Here is a 22,601-nt window from a genome sequence, read left to right on the forward strand (position 1 = left end):
ATGCAGGAAAAGTACAAGCTCCTACCCGTTATCAGCAAAACCCTGTAAGTATGATCACTTCTTCTTTTCCACTGACTCTTTGCACACCCATCCCCAAACAGAATGGATGGAAACAAAAGTTAAGAAAGATAGATGATTATCCATTTCCTGTGCTTGTTCATACATAGCAGGGGGAAATACATAGCTATACCAGGCCTGCAAAAAGCAAAGAACTAATAAATGTATTCAGTTCATGATAAATCCAGAGGATTTTCTGAATATATGCTTTTGATCAAAGAAGCAAAATAACATAAATTAACTATTTTGAAAACAGTTGTACATAGGAAAATGGAAATAAAAATGTTTTGAGTTTAAGACTTCCATTAATTTACATGAAATAGAAATAATAGGGTTCATAATCCAGAGTTTCTTTGTATTACTGATAGCATACTACCTTGAAATGAATAAATGAAATAAGAAAGAAGAGTCTTATCTTTTTATAGTACATGCTTTTATGAAAGCATTGCCATTTCCCTCAGTACTCAATCTTCAGTCAACTCAGTCAACACAAAGGGCTTATTATTTTTCATCTTCTCTCATGGTGGTGGAAATTATAGTAGTGTTTCTCATTTCTTTCTGTAGAATCTGAATTTTACAGGGTTCCGAAAAATCCTTAAAAAGCATGACAAGATCCTGGAAACATCTCGTGGAGCAGATTGGCGAGTGGCTCATGTAGAAGTAGCCCCATTTTATACATGCAAGAAAATCAACCAGCTCATCTCTGAAACTGAGGTACAGGAATCTCACTTATATACCACATATTTTCAATAATATTAATGTCTTATTTTTAATGAAATAACTCCTCATTTTTATTCTCCTTTTGTTATTAGTTGCTTGCTTTAAATACATACATTCTTACTCATGATTTTTTCTTCTGCTTTATTCAGTATATATTCACCAGGGGGTTATCAGAATACCATATGTATAAATGGTTCAGAATTATTTATGCAATACTCAAGTTCAGTATAACCTGTGTTAAAAGTTAACAATGTGTCTTTTAGGCTGTAGTGACCAATGAACTTGAAGATGGTGACAGACAAAAAGCTATGAAGCGTTTACGTGTTCCCCCTTTGGGAGCTGCTCAGGTTCGTATTTGTTTCCAGTTGTTTGGTTGGTTCATTTTACCTATTGAATAATCAACATGATCTGTTAGCTGATAAAATATACTAGTTTCATTACTTTAAAAAAGGTTTCAGCCAAAGTTTATAAGTGTTTATTACTATTGCTATTTTCACTTTAAAAAATTAGTTGCCAGATCTCACTTCATAATAAATTGTAATGTCTTCCCACCTTTCTCTTCTTATCCTGTACTACTTCTCTTGTTTATTCTTACTGACATGCTAACTTCGTCAGACCAACTGATTAAGATGAGATATTTATCTGATGATATGGGAGTGGGAGGGCTTCAGATAGTCTGGGCTACTACATACTTTCCTCTAAAATGCAATCGTTGTGCCTAAAAAAGCATTTGTTAAATGATATCTACATAGTAGTTATACCAAAAGACATTTAAGTGGTATCTTCTGTGTCATAAACTAAATCTCAGTAAATTTAAAAGGATTTAAATCATAGAAAATATGTTCTGTGACCAGAATGGAATGGAAATGAATAACAGAAAGATCTTCCTCATCCCAATAAAAGGTATTTATGAAAAACCTAAAACTAATATCATACTTAATGATGAAACACTGAATGCTTTCTCCCTAACTAGGGACAAGTGTATTCACTCTTACCACTTCTATTCAGCATTGTACTGGAGATTATGGCCAGTGTAGTAAGGTAAGAAAAAGAAATAAAAGGCATTTAGATTAGAAAGAAAGAAGTAAAACTGGTGGGGTTTGTTTCGTTTGTTTTTTTTTGCCAATGACATGATGACCTATTTAGAAAATCCAGTGACTCTATAGAATAGCTACTAGAGCTAATTACTGACTTTATTAGCAAGATTGCAGAATACAAGATCAATACATAGATATTTAGGGTTAAATCTGACAAAAGATGTGCAATACTTTTACATTGAAAACTATAAAACACTATTGAGAAATTAAAGAAGACAGATACATGAGAGAAGTTAGAAAACCCAGTATTTTTAAAATATCATTTCTTCCTAAATGGATTCATAGATACAACACAAACTAACTCAAAATCTCAACAGGGCTTTTAAAAAATAATTATTAAGCAAATTTTTAAATTTATATGAAAGTACAAAGGACCAAGAATAGCCAGAACAACTTTGGAACAACTAAGTTGAAGGATTAACACTATGTGGTATCAATCTTATTAAAGCTATGGTAATCAAGACAGTGTGTTATTAGTGTCAGGATAGGCAAATAGATTAATGGAACAGAATAGAGAATCCAAAAGTAGACCAATAAATATATGAACAATTAATTTTCAATAAATATGCAAAGGCAGTTCACTGGAGAAAGGATAGTCTTTTCAACAAATGGGGCTGGAGCAATTGGCTTTCATATGCTAAAAAAAAAACCAAACGCACAACTTCCATACATTCTTCATACCATGTATAGAAATTAATTTTACATGTACCATTGACCTAAATGAAAACCTAAAACTACAAATTTTTGAAGAAAATATAGGAGAAAGTCCTGGTGACTTTGGGTTATGCAAAGATTTTTTAGAAATGACACCAAAAGCACTTCACCAAGATTAAAAACTCCTGCTCTTCAAAAGACAACGTTAAGAGAATGAAAAGCAACAGACTAGGAGAAAATATTTTAAAAATATATCTGATAAAAGACTTGTACCCAGAACATATAAAGAACTCTAGTACTCAATAATAAGAAAACAAACAACCCAACTTAAAAATCGTCAGAAGATCTTAACCAAAGATGTCTGGGTGGCAGATAAGCATGTGAATAGATGCTTAGTATCATTAATAGGGAAATGCAAATAAAACCACAATGGGATAACACACACCTATTAGGATGACTGAAATTAAAAAGATTGACATACTGAAACTTGGAGGACCAAGAACTCTGATATCGCATATGCTGCTGGTGGAGTATAAAATGATATAACCACACTGGAAAAGAATTTGGCAGTTTCTTAAAAAGTTAAACCTTCGCCTGCAGTGAGATCTAGCCATTACACTCCTTAGTATTTACCCAAGACAAATGAAGCATATGTTCATATAAAAACAAACGTTCATAGCAGCTTTATTCATAATAGCCTAGAACCGGTAACAACCCAAATGTCTATCAGTAGGTGAATAGGTAAACAATGTGGTATATCCATACAATGGAATACTACTCAGCAATAAAAAAATAAACCTTGATATATGGAACAACATGATGCATCTCAAAATAATTATTCTGAAAAAATAAGCCAGACCAAAAAAGAATATATATATTATGGTTTTGTTTACCTAAGACTCTGGAAAATGCCAACTAACATATAGTGGCAGAAAGCAGGTTTGCAGTTGCCTGGAGGTGGGATGGGATGTGGTAAGAGGAAAAGAATTACAGAAGGCCAAAAGGAAACTCTTGGGGATGATAGACAATGTTCATTGCCTTGGTTATGGTGATAGTTTCATAGGCATTTACATATGTCAAAATATCAGATTTTGTACACCTTAAATATGTACAGTTTATTGTATGTCAATTTAGTCAGAAAAACAGTTAAAAAAAAACACACATGAGGCTTCCCTGGTGGCACAGTGGTTGAGAGTCCACCTGCCGATGCAGGGGACACAGGTTCATGCCCCGGTCTGGGAAGATCCCACGTGCCGCGGAGCGGCTAGGCCCGTGAGCCATGGCCGCTGAGCCTGCGCATCCGGAGCCTGTGCTCCACAACGGGAGAGGCCACAACAGTGAGAGGCCCGCATACTGCAAAAAAAACCAAAAAAACACAGGCATATTATAGTCACACTGCTTGAAAATTAAAGAAAAATCTTAAAAGCATCCAGAGAGGAAAGACACAAATTTTATACTTTAAATATGTGCAGTTCATTGTATGTCAATTATATTTCAATAAAGCTGTTAAAAATAAGGAAATTAATTTTGAAAAATTAAGTCTTTAGGACTGCATGTAGAAGGGATAGAGCTAAAGAAAACATGGAAATGGTTATCTCTGGTGAGGAGGGAAGGATTTTGGATCTGGAAGGGGTAAGGATTTCAAAGAAATGGAAATGTGCTCTTCTAAAGATGGGTGATAGGTTTAGGTACCTTTTATTATTGTCTCTAATAGTCCAAATACATTATTTATATGTATATGTGTGTGTATACACACACACACACACACACACACACACACACACACACTTTTGTAAATATGATAAATTACACAATTAAAAAATTTTTTTTTGAAAAAGACAAATGACCATCTTCCTTCTGAATGCTTTCAGTCCTAAACTAATATAGAGTTATCTATTACTGATGAATAATAAGTCAGAGTAAGTCTCAGTGTTTTTTTTCATTTAAAGTGTTTTAGAAAACATTTGAAGAATCTTAAATGTAATATCACCTACTACAATTTCTCTTATAACATTCATAGCAAATATTTAAATTGATAAGATCATCTCTCCATTTTTCTCATCTATTTATGTTTAAAGTATCAGGCACTTTTATTTATTTTGGAAAGCAGTAGATTTCTTTTTATTATTTTCTAAATTTAAAATTACATTTATAATAGAGAAAAATAATTTTTGCATGTACACATTCTGGAGATTCTTTTTCTTTTTTTTTGGCTGCGTTGGGTCTTTGTTGCTGTATGTGGGCTTTCTCCAGTTGGGGCAATCGGGGGCTACTCTTCATTGCGGTGTGTGGGCTTCTTATTGCAATGGCTTCTCTTATTGCGGAGCACGGGCTCTAGGCATGTGGGCTTCAGTAGTTGCAGCACGTGGGCTCAGTAGTTGTGGCATGAAGGCCCTAGGGGGTGTGGGCTTCAGTAGTTGTGGTGTGAGAGCTCTAGAGCACAGGCTCAGTAGTTGTGGCACACGGGCTTAGTTGCTCCATGGCACGTAGATTCTTCCAAGACCAGGGCTCAAACCGGTGTCCCCTGCATTGGCAGGCGGATTCTTAACACTGTGCCACCAGGAAAGCCCCCATCCTGGAGATTCTGACATGAGTGTATATTTAAAAATTCACTTTAAGGTACTCCAATATAATACTGTAAGTACTCAGAAAATGAGTATTCTTATTTTTATCATTGTCTTTAATTATATAGTACCAAATATGTGAACTCTAATTGAGTAATACTGACTTACAAAATTTAAATATGTACACACTGTAAAAGTGAAATTGCACTTTAATCTCTCCTATAAGAAAACTCAGTATATATATAATTTGATGCCTGAGATTCTAATTCTCTTTATTTAGTGACACAGATTTCTGTAAAATAATTAGAATAAACTGGCACTTCAATTCTAGTGTTATTGGATAATGAAGGATGATTCCCTGGTCCAGATTTACAAAACTTCAGATCATAAAATATGTTCATGGTAGAACTTTGAGGCTTATAGTGCTAATTTATTACACTGTATACTAAATGTATTCAATATTTTGCCCTTTACTCAAAATGCTATTTTTCTGTCCACAGCCTGCACCAGCATGGACTACTTTTAGAGTTGGCCTATTTTGTGGAATATTCATTGTACTGAATATTACCCTTGTGCTTGCCGGTGAGTAGTTTAAATTTTGAATTAAATTATTACTAATCTGCTTATGTCATATTCTGTCCCTCTACCAAACTACCAAAGCTACTGAAAGAGAAATCTGTCAGGGCTAAGTTTTTTGTTTTTATAAATGATGGGAGGGTGGGTGTTGGTTATTTTGGTTTGTTTTCCCCTTTGGATATAATTATCCCTTTAAACATTGCTAGATTGTGACTCCTTATTCTCCATCATTTTCAGCGTTTAGTTATCAATAACCTCAGCTCCCTTGATCACAGATGAGAGTAAATAAGATTTTACAAAATTTATGCACTAAGGTCATTTACTTTGCTTTTTGGAGACACTCTCACATCCTTTCCAGAACCTATTTACAATTACTTCGCATGTAATTTTAAGAAAATTAATTATATAATATTCTATTCTATAGCAGTTAAAAATTGTAAAGAGGTAGGAGGAATTGCTAGAAACAAGTACATTCCCAACATCAAGAAATGATGTAACAACAAGGGAGGCATAATCTTACTAAACCTCCCAACAGAATTTGACTTACCTCTCAGCAGCATTTTGACATTGTGGATCATTCCTTCTTGAAACTCTTCAGTTGATTTTGATGGGAAACCACACTCTGCTGGTTTTCTTATTAAACTTTGCTGGCAGTTTTTTCCCAGACTCCTTTCTAGCTTTCTTTTGGCATCTAAATGTTAGGAAGTACCACTGGGTTCAGTGCTCAGATCTTTCTCTGTCTACATTCATTTCCTAGCTAGGCAATCTTATTGAAGCCTATGGCTATAAATATCATCTATATGCTAATAACTCCCAAATTATATACTGTTTCCTCTGAATGATATCTGATTGGTTACTTAGATGTCTAATAGGCATCTTAAACTTATGTGAACAAATTTATTTTATCACTAAATGTGCTTTCTCTTCCATATAGCATCACCTCTCATCAGTTTCTCAGGCCAGAAACCTTTAGCCTCTCTTTTCCCTCATACCTCATCTCCAGTCCATCAGCAAATCCTGTTGCTCTGTCTTCAAAACATGCTCTGAATCTGACCATCTCCACCAGTGCCATCCTTGTCTAGCAACCATTTCTTTCTTAGTACACTGCAGCAGCCTCCTGAATTTGTCTCCATACAGCCACTCTTGCCTCTCTATAGTCAACAGTATCTTTTTGATGCAAGTTAGATCACGTCACTCTCCTCTTCAAAATCCATTAAATGGCTTCTCTTACAATAAAATTGAAAGTTCCTACTATGGTATGCAAGATCTCGTCCCTTTGGGCCTTTCTAACTTCATATTCTGTCATCCTCCCCACACTCAGTTTCACTTGGTTTCACTGTTTCCATCCACATTTGTTTTGTTACTATTCCTTGAACACACCAAGCCCATCTATGAGCCCTTTCAATTGCCTAAAAGGCCCTTCCCCAAGATGTCTACATAGCTTACTCCCTCACTTCATGTAGTGTCTACTCAAATGCCACCTCCTTAGTAAGGCCTTCCCTGATCAGCCTACCCTAAAATAGCCTGTTCTATCCCTTTAGCCTACATTAGTTTTCTTTGGAGCACTTGTGACATATTTTGTTTCATATTATCTGCTTTCCCATTGGAATATAAATTCCTTAATGCCTTGGCTTTTGTCTCTCCTGTTCACCATTGTATCTCCAGCACCTAAAACATTGCCTGGGATATAGCAGGGTTCAAAAAATGTTGGTTGAAGTTTGAGTGGATGGAAGAGAAGGACAGAGATGAAATGATATACAGAAAACACACAAACAGCAAAAAAACACATATCTCAAAGATTCTTGAATTTGAGGGCTTTTACTTTAAGGGCAGATAATCCTGGTATACCCCAAGAGTCTGTGTACTTGGGGCTTCCCTGGTGGTGTAGTGGTTAAGAATCTGCCTGCCAATGCAGGGGGACATGGGTTCGAGCCCTGGTCCGGGAGGATCCCACATGCCACGGAGCAACTAAGCCCGTGCACCACAACTACTGAGCCTGTGCTCTAGAGCCTGCAAGCCACAACTACTGAGCCCACGTGCCACAACTACTGAAGCCCGCATGCCTAGAGCTCCACAAGAGAAGCCACCGCAATGAGAAGCCCTTGCACCTCAACAAAGAGTAGACCCCACTCGCCACAACTAGAGAAAGCCTGCACGCAGCAATGAAGACCCAATGCAGCCAAAAATAAATAAAAATAAATAAACTTATTTTTTTAAAAAAGAGTCTGTGTATTTGTGCTTATAATAACTGTGAGTCATTAATAAAGGATTAAATTCTGTTCAGTGAAGTCTGCACAGAAAATGACTTAGAAATAGATGTTATTGTATAAATATCCATTATAATCTGTTTTGGACTTTTAGTAATTATAATGCTGCTTGAACAAGGAAGGTTTATATCACTGTCACACTTAAACTATTCTCGATTCCAGGGACTATGTATTTTTCACTTTTGTATTTCAAGTTCCTAAGGCAGTGCCAGACATATAGATGTTCAAGAAGTAATTTACTGAATTCATTATTCCTCATAAACATTCTTCTTAATTAAGATTGTCAAATTGCATATTACAAAATTATAGCCCAGGTTGTAATGGCTTTTAGATAGTGTGTGAACTTTACGTATTAACAGTGTATTTTCATTTGTATGTTTAGAGTTCTCCTTCCCACCAATTTTACTAAAAATTAACTGTGTTATTGTCTACTGTAAGCTCATGTTTTAATATTGGTATACTTTATGTTCATATTTAAATCTAGCTCTGTGTCTTCAGGGATGAATGCAGTTTACTTATATAGAATGCATGGAAATACTACAATAAAAAGCCCAGCCCTAGATTATCAAGCTAGCTGTTATGGAAAGAACACTGACTTATCTACAAAAGGCCTTGCCTGGTTGCAGTCCCAGCTCAACTGTTTCTTAATTGTTTTGGCTTTAAAGACATGACTTCTCTGAAACAATTTCCTCATTTGTTAAATGAGCTTAATACCTTACAAGAACAGGGTTGTATTAGAATTCATTCAACAAGTAAATTTTATGTATCTATGATTATGCTTGATTATGCTTGATAATCTTGAGTCTAAAGATAGATAAGAGAATTCCTTTCCTTATGAAGCTTATTACACGAGGGAGATTAAGATATATTAAAACGATAATAATACACTACAAAATAGAAGTGTTTTCTAAGCAGCTCAAGAGAACAAGTGATTACTTTCAAATGAGAGCATCAGGGAAGACTTTACTCATCTGTGTGTGAAATTTTTTCTTTTCTTTCCAAAATGAGCATGGTGTTATCATCGTCACCATCATTAAATAAGACATAAGAATAGATAAATAAACTTCATTCTTTTTATGTGAATGAATTGAAATGAAGTTTTCTTAAATTCAGGGGCAAGTTGGGGTTTTGTTTTCTTTCATATGTATAGCCTACATTTTTGTGAGATGATCTGATTTATTTTCTAATGTGTGTGCTTTATGCATTTAGTGTTGCGTATTTATGTTCTCTCACCTCAGAACCCGTCTTTGTTTAATCTTTGTGTGTCTATGGGGGGAGGCAGGGTAAATACAGTTAAAGCCAGCTGTCTATCCTTATTTATCTCCCAGTGGTTGTGTAAATGATAACAGAGTTGAAAATTGAGAGAGAAACACAGCAGTAGTAATGCATGTACAATCATGATTCTTTTTTTTTCAAACATTCACATTAAAAAAAATAATGTGTGGGCTTCTCTGGTGGCGCAGTGATTGAGAGTCCACCTGCCGATGCAGGGGACACGGATTCATGCCCCGGTCCAGGAAGATCCCACGTGCCGCAGAGCGGCTGGGCCCGTGAGCCATGGCCACTGAGCCTGCGCGTCCGGAGCCTGTGCTCCGCAACGGGAGAGGCCACAGCAGTGAGAGGCCCGCGTACTGCAAAAATAATAATAATAATAATAATGTGCATAATTGCTATGGTTTCTCAAGGGGACATGACCTGATATTTAATAATTTGTCTGAAATTCACATATTCCAGATATTTAGTGTTATGAAGATGAAAAGTTACCTGTTCAGATTTTTTAAAACTTGTTCTTATAGTTTCCTAGTAACCTGTACTGAATTGATATAATAATAATATATCATATTTCACTTTCTGGTTTGACAAAGACAAGAGTTTGACCATTTAAACTGCCTATAAGAGAACCCTTCTACATTGTTGGTGGGAATGTAAATTGGTACAGCCACTATGGAGAACAGTATGGAGGTTCCTTAAAAACTGAAAAAAGAGCTACCATATGATCCAGCAATCCCACTCCTGGGCATATACACAGAGAAAACCATAATTAGAAAAGATACATGCACCCCAGTGTTCATTGCAGCACTATTTACAATAGCCAGGACATGGAAGCAACCTAACGTCCATCAACAGAGAAATGGGTAAAGAAGATGTGGTACATATATATGCAATGGAATATTACTCAGCCATAAAAAAAGAATGAAATAATGCCATTTGCAATAACATGGATGGACCTAAAGATTGTCATTGAGTGAAGTAAGTCAGACAGAGAAGGACAAATATCGTATGATATTGCTTGTATGTGAAATCTAAAAAATTGGTACAAATGAACTTATTTACAAAACAGAAATAGAGTTACAGATGTAGAAAACAATCTTATGGTTACCAGGGGGGATTGACATGTACACCCTACTATATATAAAATAGATAGCTAATAAGTACCTACTGTATAGAACAGGGAATTCTACTCAATGCTCTGTAATGACCTATATGGGAAAAGAATCTTAAGAAGAGTGGATATGTGTATATGTATAACTGATTCACTTTGCTGTACAGCAGAAAGTAGCACAACATTGTAAATCAACTATATTCCAGTAAATTTTTTTTTTTAAGTGCGTATAAGGGGCTTCCCTGGTGGCGCAGTGGTTGAGAGTCCGCCTGCCGATGCAGGGGACACGGGTTTGTGCCCCGGTCCGGGAAGATCCCACATGCGGCGGAGCAGCTGGGCCCATGAGCCATGGCCGCTGAGCCTGCGCGTCCGGAGCCTGTGCTCCGCAACGGGAGAGGCCACAACAGTGAGGCCTGCGTACCGCAAAAAAAATAAATAAGTAAAAAAAAAAATAAGTGCATATAAGAGTGTGAAATAGCAAGCACTCATACACTAGTGGTAAAGTATTAATTGTCACAGTCTCTTTAGAGGATAATTTGGCAGCATATGTAAAAATTTTTTAGTACAATCACTTTGATTAAGCAATTTTATTTCTAAAAGTTTATCTTATAAACATACTTGTACATGGGTGCAAAGACATATATGAAAGGGGGGTATTCACCACTATTTTGTTTATAATAGCAAAATCCTAGGAACAGCTCAAATGTCTATCAGGAACTGTTTAAGAAAATAAATGACATTACCCCTATACAATGGAATACCATGAAGATATGAAAGTGAATGAGTGGAAGTGGCTATAGTACTTCGGAGAACTGTTTGGTAGTATCACCAAAACTGAATATAACTATGCTGTGTTGTTTCTACCTTTTGGCTAATGTGAGTTTTGCTGTTGTGAACATGCATATACATGGATTTGTTTGGGTACCCATTTTCAGTTTTTTCGGATATATACCTAGGAGTGGAATTGCTTAATTATATGATAATGCTTTTTAACCTTCTGAGGTACCACCAAATTGTTTTCCACAGAGGCTCCATCATTTTCTGTTTCCACCAGCAATTTATGAGGGTTCCATTTTCTCCACATTCCCATCAACACTTGTGATTTCCCTTTTTTTTTCTTAATTATAGCCATCCTAGTGGGTTTGAAGTAGTATCTTGTTATGGTTTTGATTTGCATTTTTCTAATGACATTGACCATCTTTTCATGTGCTTATTGGCTATATGTATATTTTCTTTGGAAAAATATCTACCCAAGTCTTTGCCCATCTTTAAATTGAGTTGTCTTCTTATAGCTAAGTTACTAGAGTTCTTTATATATTCTGAATACTAGACCCTTATCAGATATATAATTTGCAAATATTTTCTCCCATTCTATAGATTGTCATTTTACTTTCTTGATAATGTCCTTTGATGCACAAAATTTTTTAACTTGGTGAAATCCAGTTTATCTGTTTTTGTTGTTGTATTATTCATGCTTTTGGTGTCATATCTAAGACTTCCATTGCCAAATCCAAGGTCCTGAAGGTTTACCCTTATATTTTCTTCCAAGAGTTTTATGGTTTTAGCTCTTATATTTAGCTCATTGATTCATTTTGAACTAATTTTTGTACATGCTGTGAAGTATGGATTCAACTTCATTCTTTTGCATGTGAGTATCCAAATGTCTCAGCACCATTTGTTGAAGAGAATATTCTTTTTCATTGAATAGTCTTGGTTCTCTTATTGAAAATCCATCAGCCATAGATGTATAAGTTTATTTCTGAGCTCTCAATCTATTCCATTTGTCTATATATCTTTTTTTATGCCAGTACCACACTATTTTGTAGTACAGTTTGAAATCATAAATTGTGAGTTCTCCAACTTTGTTCTTTTTTCAATATTGTTTTGGCTCTCTGGGGCCTCTTACAATTCCATATGAATTTGAGTATCGATTTGACATTTCTGCAAAAAAAGGCCATTAGAATTTTTATATGGATTGTATTGAATCTGTAGAATACTTTGGGTAACATTGCCATTTGAACAAGTCTTCCAATCCATGAACATGGGATTTCTTTCAGCAGTGTTTTGTAATTTTCAATGTACAAATCTTTCACCTCCTTGGTTAGATTTATTCCTTGGTGTTCTATTCTTTTGTTTGCTGTTATAATTGGAATTGTTTTTTTAATTTCATTTCAGATTGTTCATTGGTGGTTTATATAAGGACAACTGAATTTTGTGTGTTGATCTTTTTTTTTTTTTTTTGGCTGTGTTGGGTCTTCATTGCTACATGCGGGCTTTCTCTAGTTGCGGCGAGTGGGGGCTACTCTTCGTTACGGTGCTTGGGCTTCTCATTGTGGTGGCTTCTCTTATTGCGGATCACAGGCTCTAGGCGTGCAGGCTTCAATAGTTGTGGCATACGGGCTCAGTAGTTGTGGCACACAGGCTTAGTTGCTCCATGGCATGTGGGATCTTCCTGGACCAGGGCTCGAACGCGTGTCCCCTGCATTGACAGGAGGATTCTTAACCACTGTGCCCCCAGGGAAGTCCCTTTGTGTTGATCTTGTACTCTGCAACTTTGTTGATTTTATTAGCTCTAGTAGTTTAATTGTGTATTCTTTGGGATTTATACTTATTATTTTTGTTTCCTGACTGTTATATATGTGGTCTTTGGTTAGGAATCAGGATGTAAGACCATATATATATATTTTTATTTTCAACCTCCTAACTAATCTTCTTGCTACCATACTTGTTCCTTTGCAGTCTGTCCTTCACATGACAGCTAGAATAGTCCTTTAAAATTATTAATCTGGTCATACCAATTATGTGGAAAACCTTTCATTGGCTTTATACATCTGAGTAAAATCTTAAGTCTTGACAAAGTCCTACCTGATCTGCCTGTAGGTAACTTTTTGCCACTTTACCTCTCATTCATTCCAGTCATAGTGCCCTGGCCTTCTTCCTGTTCCTGGACTACACAAGGCTTATACCTATCTTAAGGCCCTTTGTACTTTCCCTCTACTTGGAGCCCTGTTCCTCCAGAGAGTCACATGATTGAGTCTCTATTTCCTTAAGGTTCCTGCAAATGTCATCTTCTGAGAAGTTTTCTTGATCACCCTACCTAAAATAGCACCTAACATTCTTTATCTCTTTACGTTTTTTTCCGTCAAAATACTTATCTCACTATCTGACATTATACAGAATAGAAGTTGCCTGAAGACAGGTATTTTGTCTGTTGTTCATTACTGAATCTCCAGCTTTTAGAATGGTGTCACACATAATGGGCACCCAATAAATATTTGTCAAATTAATGAAAAAATGAATTTTCATCAAGTAAAAAGAAACTGATATATACTGAATATTCAAAAATGGGCCAAACGTACTGTTTTAGGCATTTAGTATACATTGTTCAGATTTAATCTTCTTAACAAACTTACGAGAATAGATATTCTCCCCATTGACCAACAAAGAAACTGAGACTTAGAAAAATTTAATAATTTGCCCTAGTAAAGCTAGGATTTGAAATCTGGTCTGTAGTATTTGACTCCAAAGCAAAGGCTTAAACCTTGTTATTTTTAAATTATTAAATGTGCTATGTGCTATAGAGAATACAAAGATAAATAATAAATGGTTATTTAAGTATATAAGATGTATATAATTAAATTTCAAATGAGTAGCGCTAACAGTAAATTTTATAGTTATTTGGAAAATTGAGAAATTGGTAGCCAAATTGAAATGTTTGGCACAGAATAGGCTCAAAATGAAACATATTGATTCAATAAATTTATGAACAGATGAGAATCTGGTTCTTAAGTAATAAGTAGAAATAGAATTGGTCAAAAGAAAGAGCAAGGCCATTTTAGGTACAGGGGACAACATAAGCAAAATTAGTTTGTTAAAAGGATAATAAAATTTATCAGGAAATAAGAATTTAGGGGCACTATAAGTTTGGGAAACTTAATTGGAGATCAGATTATGAAGAACTTGAATTGTGAGGCCGAAACGTTTGAATGTTATAATTATTGGCGATCTATAGGATAGTAGTGATACTGAACGTTTGTATGGGCATATGAGCAATTGAATGTAGTAATTAAGAGTATGGGCTTTGGAGCAAAACTGTCTGAGTTAAAATCCTGGCTCTGCTTTATCCTAGCTTGGTAAACCTGAGCAAATTACTTAACCTCTCTGCTGTAGTTTTCTCATCAATCAAATGGAGATAATAGTTTTTAACTCACAGAGCCATTGTGAAGATTAGATGAATTGTTATATGTAAAAATACAATCCTTAGCACATAGTAAGCATTCTATAAATACTAATTGTTGTCATTTATATGACATTTCAATTTTCACATTGCTTTCATATATACTCTTTCTTATAATTTTCATAGTAACGCTGTGAGCTAGGCATTACTATATCCAGTTCAGTGATGGACAAAACAAAGCCAAAGAAGTTGTGTCATGCCAGAAATCCCCAGCTGACAGAACTGATCTGATGGTTCTAAATTATTTCACCATGGACTAATATGCTGAAAGTCAAATTTTAGGAAAATTTTTCTGGTGGAATTTTGCAGAGTGAAATGAAGAAGAGAAAGAACCTCTAAGCAAGTTTATCAGGCTCTTGAGATAACCTAGGTTTATGTTTTATTTATTAAAAATTCTTATGCCAGGGTTATATCCTTGAGAATTAAGAGAAAGACAATTAATGGAGACATTATAAATTTTCTAACTAACCAATTAGTTGATATTCTTTCAGCTGTATTTAAACTTGAAACAGATAGAAGTATTTGGCCCTTGATAAGAATCTATCGCGGTGGCTTTCTTCTGATTGAATTCCTTTTTCTACTGGGCATCAACACGTATGGTTGGAGACAGGCTGGAGTAAATCATGTGCTCATCTTTGAACTTAATCCGAGAAGCAATTTGTCTCATCAGCATCTCTTTGAGGTAATCAAAGCAAGACATAAAATCCCATGGATATAGTTTACATTAGCCATATAGCTGGTTTAGTGGGTACTAAAATCTATTTTCTATTTGAAGAGGATTGTTGATGTAATAATTAAACATTTTTCTTACCTCTGTTTTATTAAAGATTTTTTAAGTAATGGTAGAGATAAAAATAATTTTCTTTCTTTTTGTCTTTCCCATCCTTTATCAGATTGCTGGATTCCTCGGGATATTGTGGTGCCTGAGCCTTCTGGCATGCTTCTTTGCTCCAGTTAGTGTCATCCCCACATATGTGTACCCACTTGTCCTTTATGGGTTTATGGTTTTCTTTCTCATCAACCCCACCAAAACTTTCTATTATAAATCCCGGTTTTGGCTGCTTAAACTGCTGGTAAGTCCAGAAATTTGTGTATCATTTTTAGAGTGGTATATTGATCATTGGCTTCCTCCAGAATGAAAACAAAACTCCTGTATTGCACAACTTCAGAAGGCATGTTCACATTGTAGTCTAAATGAGTGGTACCCCAGCTCCAGGGGCAAAGAATGCAGTATGGCGGGTACACCTGATGTTGTGCAGTAACAGTGGCCCTAGGAAAAGCACTCATGCATTTTTTCCTCCAAAATGGAATATGAAGTATCGAGATATTGAAATGACTTTGCAAATTAGTAATTCATAATTAATTACTTTAAAGATTAATCAACTGTGATAACATGTAGAATTTTCCCTTTTTTTAAGTGGTAAAACTATTACTTTCCTGTTAAATTGCTATAAGTAGTCAATCAAACATTTTTATTTTATGAAATATTGGTTCTCTAAAAGCAGTAGGAATATCTTGTCAGATCACCAAGTTTAATTTGAGAAATTGACTTTATAAATTCCATTTCTTCTTCCACTTTACCTATTTCTTAATGATCTCAAAATCAAGCAGTCTCAGCATTAGGATATAGAATTTCCTGCAAAAATGGTAGCTATGTTTTTTGGGATATTGTAGATTGCTCTGGAAAGGAACTTCTGCTTACTTCCAAATTTAACCAGCTCTATTTTGAAAATCAATTGGGAATGCTTTCGTATAATTATTTCTTAGATTACAAATTACAACTAACAGTAGAGTGATGGTTAGTAATTAAATTGACCAATCTCCACAGACTTCCAGAATTCTCATAATTATCGTCTCACTTTTTTTTCACCTTATAAAGTATATTGCCTTGAAAACTATAGTTTTAATTTCTTTTTCTTTTGTATGCCCCTTAGGTTTAGGATAATTTTTGTTGTTGTTCTTAGCAATATGCTCTCTTTAGCATTAACTAAATTTTTACAATCTGAAGAAATAAAATATGACCTTCCAATTAAAAAAACATAGTAAGCAGTCAACAAATAAAAGCAGCCTATGTTCCAATGTAGGCAGGTATTTATAGCAATCTGAAAAAGAAAATGGCCCAAATCTTGATTTTTTCCCCCCAAAGTTAATTGTTCATTTATTTGTATTTCTTCTTTCTTCCACTAGGATTTTTATCACAAACTGAGAATCTCCCTCTTTTCCACCAACTTCATTCAATATAAATAAATAAATAAGCAAGCAAACAAGGAAGCAAATCATTCCCTTAAAGTATAGCACCACTAGGCCTAATTTTGAGTTTGAATTCTGAGTGTGGAACTTAGATGTTCAAGCATGTTTTAGTAAGTCATAAGTTATACCATCACCTTTAATGTGTTTTGTCATCATCTAGAAAACATGCTTTTTAGATTTTTTTTTAATTTAAGACAAAAGAAAAAATTGAGCCATTTTTTTCTCTTGAAATTTATACTAAAAATAAATCATTTCCAGTTAGTACAACAATATTAGATTACCTTTCTTATTTTGAGATTGTCATTTTATTTCTAGATTTTGTGGAGTTTCTAAACTGTTATTTGCATAAAAAATGTTAATATTCTTCTGGTTACAAGGAAATAACTACAAGATTATAAACACCTATTTTTCCTTCCTAAATTATTGTGAAATCTCTATAAAGTTATTTTCAAATGAGATTTGAAAGACTTAGAAAACTCAGTTGTTAAGATGATTGCATCATTACAATAACAAAATAATACAGTTGTGTACATTATGTGCTAAGTGAACATTTCCCCATTGCATCCTTCTTTGTTTAAATAGGAAGTGGGTATGATTCATGAATGACCAGTTATTCTTATTAGCAGAACGATTCCCCATTGAGTAGACATTTATCTGTGCATCTGTTGTGTGTTAATAAATGAGGACTGTTGATGGAATGGGTTGGCAGGGGTGTAATAAGAAATAAGAGAATAGTAAAATATACTCTCAGAAGCAGTGAAATACGGAAGCAAGCATTGTGATTTGGTATGTTTGTAATAATTGTAAATACTAAAAATGTTATTTATAGAATATTTTACTATTAATTGACCTATTGACTTATTTTAATTCAAATCTCACTGAGAAAATTTACCCTTAGAGTTATTTCTAGTGATTTAACAAGAACGTTTCTACCCTAGTTATGTTTTTCTGATACAGCTTTTCTTAAAGCTTCATCCTAAAGTAAACTACATTTCCCTTTTTCTTTTTTTCCTTAATTTTTGGTGGAAAAAGAACATATGTCACTTGGCCATAGTGGTAGGCACTGGGCACCACTTATATTCACATTTAAATTTGAATCTATGGAATTGATATGTTACTCCTCTCCCCAAAAGAAGCTAAAAAAATTTTTTTAAGAAATTGATTTGTTTTGATATTAGTATTGTATGTCAGATTAATACAGTTTATTTACATTCATTAGGTCATATATCCTCTCTCCAGATCTGTATTTGTCCTACTTGGAAATCCAGTTAGGAAGCATAAACAATGCCTCAGATTTTCTAAACAAAAGTATCAAGTTATTCTTATAGAAGGCTGCATAAAGTTTTTAAATTATAGTCTTTTGCTATATTATTTTGGAATTGGTTTTTCCAGTATTTTCTTTAGTTGTATAATAAAAGTTTTACACGTGTCTATTATAAGAATAGATTAGAGAAATGTTCTCATTTAATAATGTACTATTCTGGACATTTTATATGTATCAACTTATTTAATCCTTTTAATAAACCATGAGGTTGGAGCTACTATTAATCCACAGTTTATAAATGAGGAAACCTAGGTTCAGGGAAGTTAAATAAGGTCACAAAGCCAGGATGTAATGGAGATGGGATATGAACCCAGGCATTCTGGCTCCATAATCTGTGTTCTTAAACACTACCATTTAACAGTTAGACCTGGTGGTCACTTTATCTACATGTTTAACTTTGATTAGTGGATCACCTAACAGGAATCTTAAAATCAGATTTGGAAAGAATGTGATTATCCACAAGTAGAAATTAAGACTTCATCTCCTTAACTGTTTATCTCCTTAACTTCATCATCTTAACTTAGAAGATAACATACATTCTTTGTAATAACTTGTTAGTGGTCTTTTTGTGTATGTGGGTAAAACATCAGATATCCAGGTTGTCTGTAGCTTTCTTAATACAGTTACTCAGTGAATTGTTATCATTTTATTAAATCACAACAAAGTAGAGGTTGAAAGACCTTAGCCAGAATAAGAAAGGAAGGAGAATTCTCACTCAAAAAGGGGAATTCAGGGCTTCCCTGGTGGCGCAGTGGTTGAGAATCTGCCTGCCAATGCAGGGAACACGGGTTCGAGCCCTGGTCTGGGAAGATCCCGCATGCCGCGGAGCAACTGGGCCCGTGAGCCACAGCTACTGAGCCTGCACGTCTGGAGCTTGTGCTCCACAACAAGAGAGGCTGCGACAGTGAGAGGCCCGCGTACCGCGATGAAGAGTGGCCCCCGCTCCCCGCAACTAGAGAAAGCCCACGCACAGACACGAAGACCCAACACAGCCAAAAATAATAAATAAATAAATTTTTTTTTAAAAAGGAGGCATTCAGATAAATCTAAGATGAATTTGACTATGTGTTAATGTCAGGGAGTTAAGTATGATCTGTTTATTTTCATTTCCACTCACCCTACCTCTGACCAAACTACTTGTTCCTTTCTTTGTATTTCCAGGGTATTTTGTATGCCTATCTGTAATAGCAGTTACCACATGGTGCTGTCATTATTTCTTTAGGTATTTATTATTTGACCAAAGGGATTGTGGGTCTTTAAGGATACAGGCCATGTTTTATTTATTTAGTACCTCCACAATGCCTGACATATAGTAAATACTTAATAATCTTTGTTAAATGTATGAATGACTGTAATTATGTTCTTACCTTCATTAGTTGTCTTATACCAATATTTACCACTCCCTTCTTTCTTTCTTTTTTCATCTTCTCTCTTCTGTAAATTTTCCCTTCCTTCCAATTTTTATTTTATGTCACTCTTTTCCTTTTCTAGTGCATCCCTCTATCTCTTTGTTTCTTATTTAATACAGTGTCCTCCCCTTCTGCTCTTACAGAGGTTTTCTGTAATAGCCAGGTTTTGAGGCTGGGTGTGGCAGGTTGTGACAGTAATGGTAGTCTGTCTAACATCAGTGAGAAATGAGAAGTTTGCCCTAGGCTACCAGTTTCACAAAAGTCCATGACTAGACTGAGTAAGACTTCCTGATCCTTTGTTGTTATATCCTAAATTATTCTCTTGTTTCTGTCTCTTTGAATCTTTTAAATCCATTCTGTACCTAGAGTTTCTTAAAATATTATATAAACTGGTACCAGAACCTCTTTGTGCATAAATGATTAACATCTCAATCCCTAATACCTCCTACCCCACCCTACCCTGAAAAAAAAAATAAAGTTTGCTGTATCTGGAGCCTATGGTTGCAAATGGTAACATCTCATCTGGCTTACTGAACAGCTTTCTGAAAGAGTAAGCGAGTGATCAGAGATTGAACCGTGGACACAAAATATATCAGCTCCAGAAAGTAATGTCTTAAAGCCTGTGTTGTGTCCTGTAGACCCCTGGTCTAAATTCCAAAGCTCCAAGACAATACCTGTCATAGATAGTTGACACCCAGGATTGATTTGTAATATAGTCATTTATTATTTCCCTGAAATAATCAAAGGAATTATTTAGAGAAAGAATAGAAAGAACCAGCCAAGTCTGAGAGAAGAGAGCCATAGTCTCCCAGGCTGGATATGTCCATTAAATGAATATACCTAGATGGCAGAGAGCTATAGCTTTAGACTCATTTTCTCAAAACTGTTGCTTAGCCAGAATTCCTTGTTTTAGGAGTCCATTTTCACCTGTGTAAGATAGAAAGGGTCTAACAGGGTGAGGAGGAAAGCTGCCTTCATCCCATCTTCACTTCACTCAAGGCCTTTCAAGGCAGTCTGTACAATTTGAGCTTATTTCTGATGATTAGTATCTAATTCTTTCTCTCTCTGCAATGCCAGAATTTTCCTTTGCAGTAGTAAACAGGCTTCCACAGAATAGAGTCAGGAGGAGTTATTGTTATAGGTCTTCTGTAAAATGGGGATATGGATAACACCTAGCTCAGAATTGTTATAGTTAATGGATTATAAGAAATGCATTATGAGAAAAATACACAGAGTGGATTAGTGCTCAAGACATGTAACCTGAATTTATTTATCATTGTTTTTGTAACAGTAGGATGTGGGCTGATTTTTGTGGCATAATTTGAAGACAAATACAATTATCACCATGGCATTAGTGAAATGAAAGTGACTTTGGTTAGAGAATAATACATACTTCAGACGAGGCGCTATCCTCCCCTTCCTGTCCTGTGTAGGCAAAGAAGAGCTTTGTATTCAGTTAGCTAAGATGGGAGAATATTCCAGAAATTATCATAGCACATGGGTCTCCAGCAAAATTTAATTTAGACTAACGCTAAATGTCCTCTCGGTGCATTTGTGCCATTCTCTGTGCTTTCCACTTCAGCTCTTCCCACCTCTCTGCTTTCTGTTTTCTGACTGTAGCTATTCCTGCCTTCCCCCTGCCCCACCCTTTTAATTCCTTTCTTAGTTGTCCATTCAACTCATTCCCTTCATTACTAATTCTCAACCTAGCCACTGTTGCCAGGTCCCTGTGTTTGTGATTGGTTCATTGGTTTCCATTTTATCAACTAAAGTAATCATGCTGCAGGGTCAGACATGAATTAGAGAAATTTAATATGAACTTTCTTGTTTCTGTGTTTTCTGATTTTTTTTCTTTCTCCCAGTTTCGAGTATTTACAGCCCCCTTCCATAAGGTAGGCTTTGCTGATTTCTGGCTGGCCGATCAGCTGAACAGCCTGTCAGTGATACTGATGGACCTGGAATATATGATCTGCTTCTACAGTTTTGAGCTCAAATGGGATGAAAGTGGGGGCCTGTTGCCAAATGATTCAGAAGGTAGGGTATGAATGTGCATCCACACTACTGAACTGCCAGTGTAAACCAAGAAATACTGGGAATGATAACTGAGAAATTTAAGATCATCCAATAATATTACAAATTTAATTAAATGTACTTGGCACTCCTTTAGCAATCTCTTTATCTGATACAATTTGGCTCTTAAATTATATATTATAATTTTAGCTATTCATTTGCCAGGAGATTTACAACTTACACTTAAAGAATTCTAAAACTAAAAAACTTCTAATACATTGGTAATTAAATCACAGATGCTTTAGTGTCAACAATTGCTATCACAGTATTGCTTTACTATGATCAAAAATACTGATAATTTAGAAATTAGATCAAGTGCTTTGAGAAAGTCATAGATGTTTTTTAATTCTTCTTGGGGACCTTATTTTTCTTTTGGCTCTTTTTATCACTCTTTGTTTATGCCAGGTGTTCAAGTTACTAAGGAATTTTGCCTTAATGACAAAGACCAACTTTAGACAGATTATGTAACATCTGACTAACAAAAGTTAATGAAGCCAGTGCCAACACATTTTCATTGATGCCAGCAGATCACAATTCTATTGTATGTTGAACCACTCTGATACATTTCCAGAATTTGAAGAAAATTGATTTACGAACTCTATTCTTCTCATTTTAAAAGTATAAACTCTGCTGTTTGTTTTCTTTGTTCGTTTTATTTAAAGAACAAGAGTGTGAACAACCTATAGTGGATATATTGTAGTGGTTTGGAGTTCATGAAATTGACTGGAGTCACCAGTGATATATATAGGTTTTCCAGATGTTTCAGAGCTAATTTTTTTCTCCTTGATTAGTGTACTCATCTTCTAATTGTCTTATAGTTTTACCACACTCCAAAGAAGGTGATTCCAGAATACATAGTCAGAAATCTGAGCCAGCAGATTTTTCTAAGTTCCCACTGTGTATTTTACCTTCTCTTCTCAGCTTATCAACCACTAAAAAGTTTAAGAATATAATAGTTGCAAAGAAAAAAGTGATTCTGAAACCCAGGTTCCT

At 35.1% G+C, this 22,601-nt stretch overlaps 1 protein-coding gene across 2 annotated transcripts in view; it reads left to right on the top strand.

Annotated features, from left to right (window-relative positions):
- Window positions 1-22,601, top strand: part of XPR1 (xenotropic and polytropic retrovirus receptor 1) — a 203,362-nt gene that overhangs the window by 139,762 nt on the left and 40,999 nt on the right. For both annotated transcript variants that reach the window (XM_082658471.1, XM_082658472.1), the window contains exons 5-10: window positions 622-771; window positions 1,041-1,124; window positions 5,593-5,674; window positions 15,047-15,237; window positions 15,449-15,628; window positions 21,401-21,572. In XM_082658471.1, coding sequence (XP_082514597.1) covers window positions 622-771; window positions 1,041-1,124; window positions 5,593-5,674; window positions 15,047-15,237; window positions 15,449-15,628; window positions 21,401-21,572 — 859 coding nt within the window. The remainder of the gene's footprint in view (window positions 1-621; window positions 772-1,040; window positions 1,125-5,592; window positions 5,675-15,046; window positions 15,238-15,448; window positions 15,629-21,400; window positions 21,573-22,601) is intronic.

The sequence above is a fragment of the Grampus griseus genome (genome assembly GCF_964374135.1).
Source record: "Grampus griseus genome assembly, chromosome: 1".
In the NCBI taxonomy this organism is placed as follows: domain Eukaryota; kingdom Metazoa; phylum Chordata; class Mammalia; order Artiodactyla; family Delphinidae; genus Grampus; species Grampus griseus.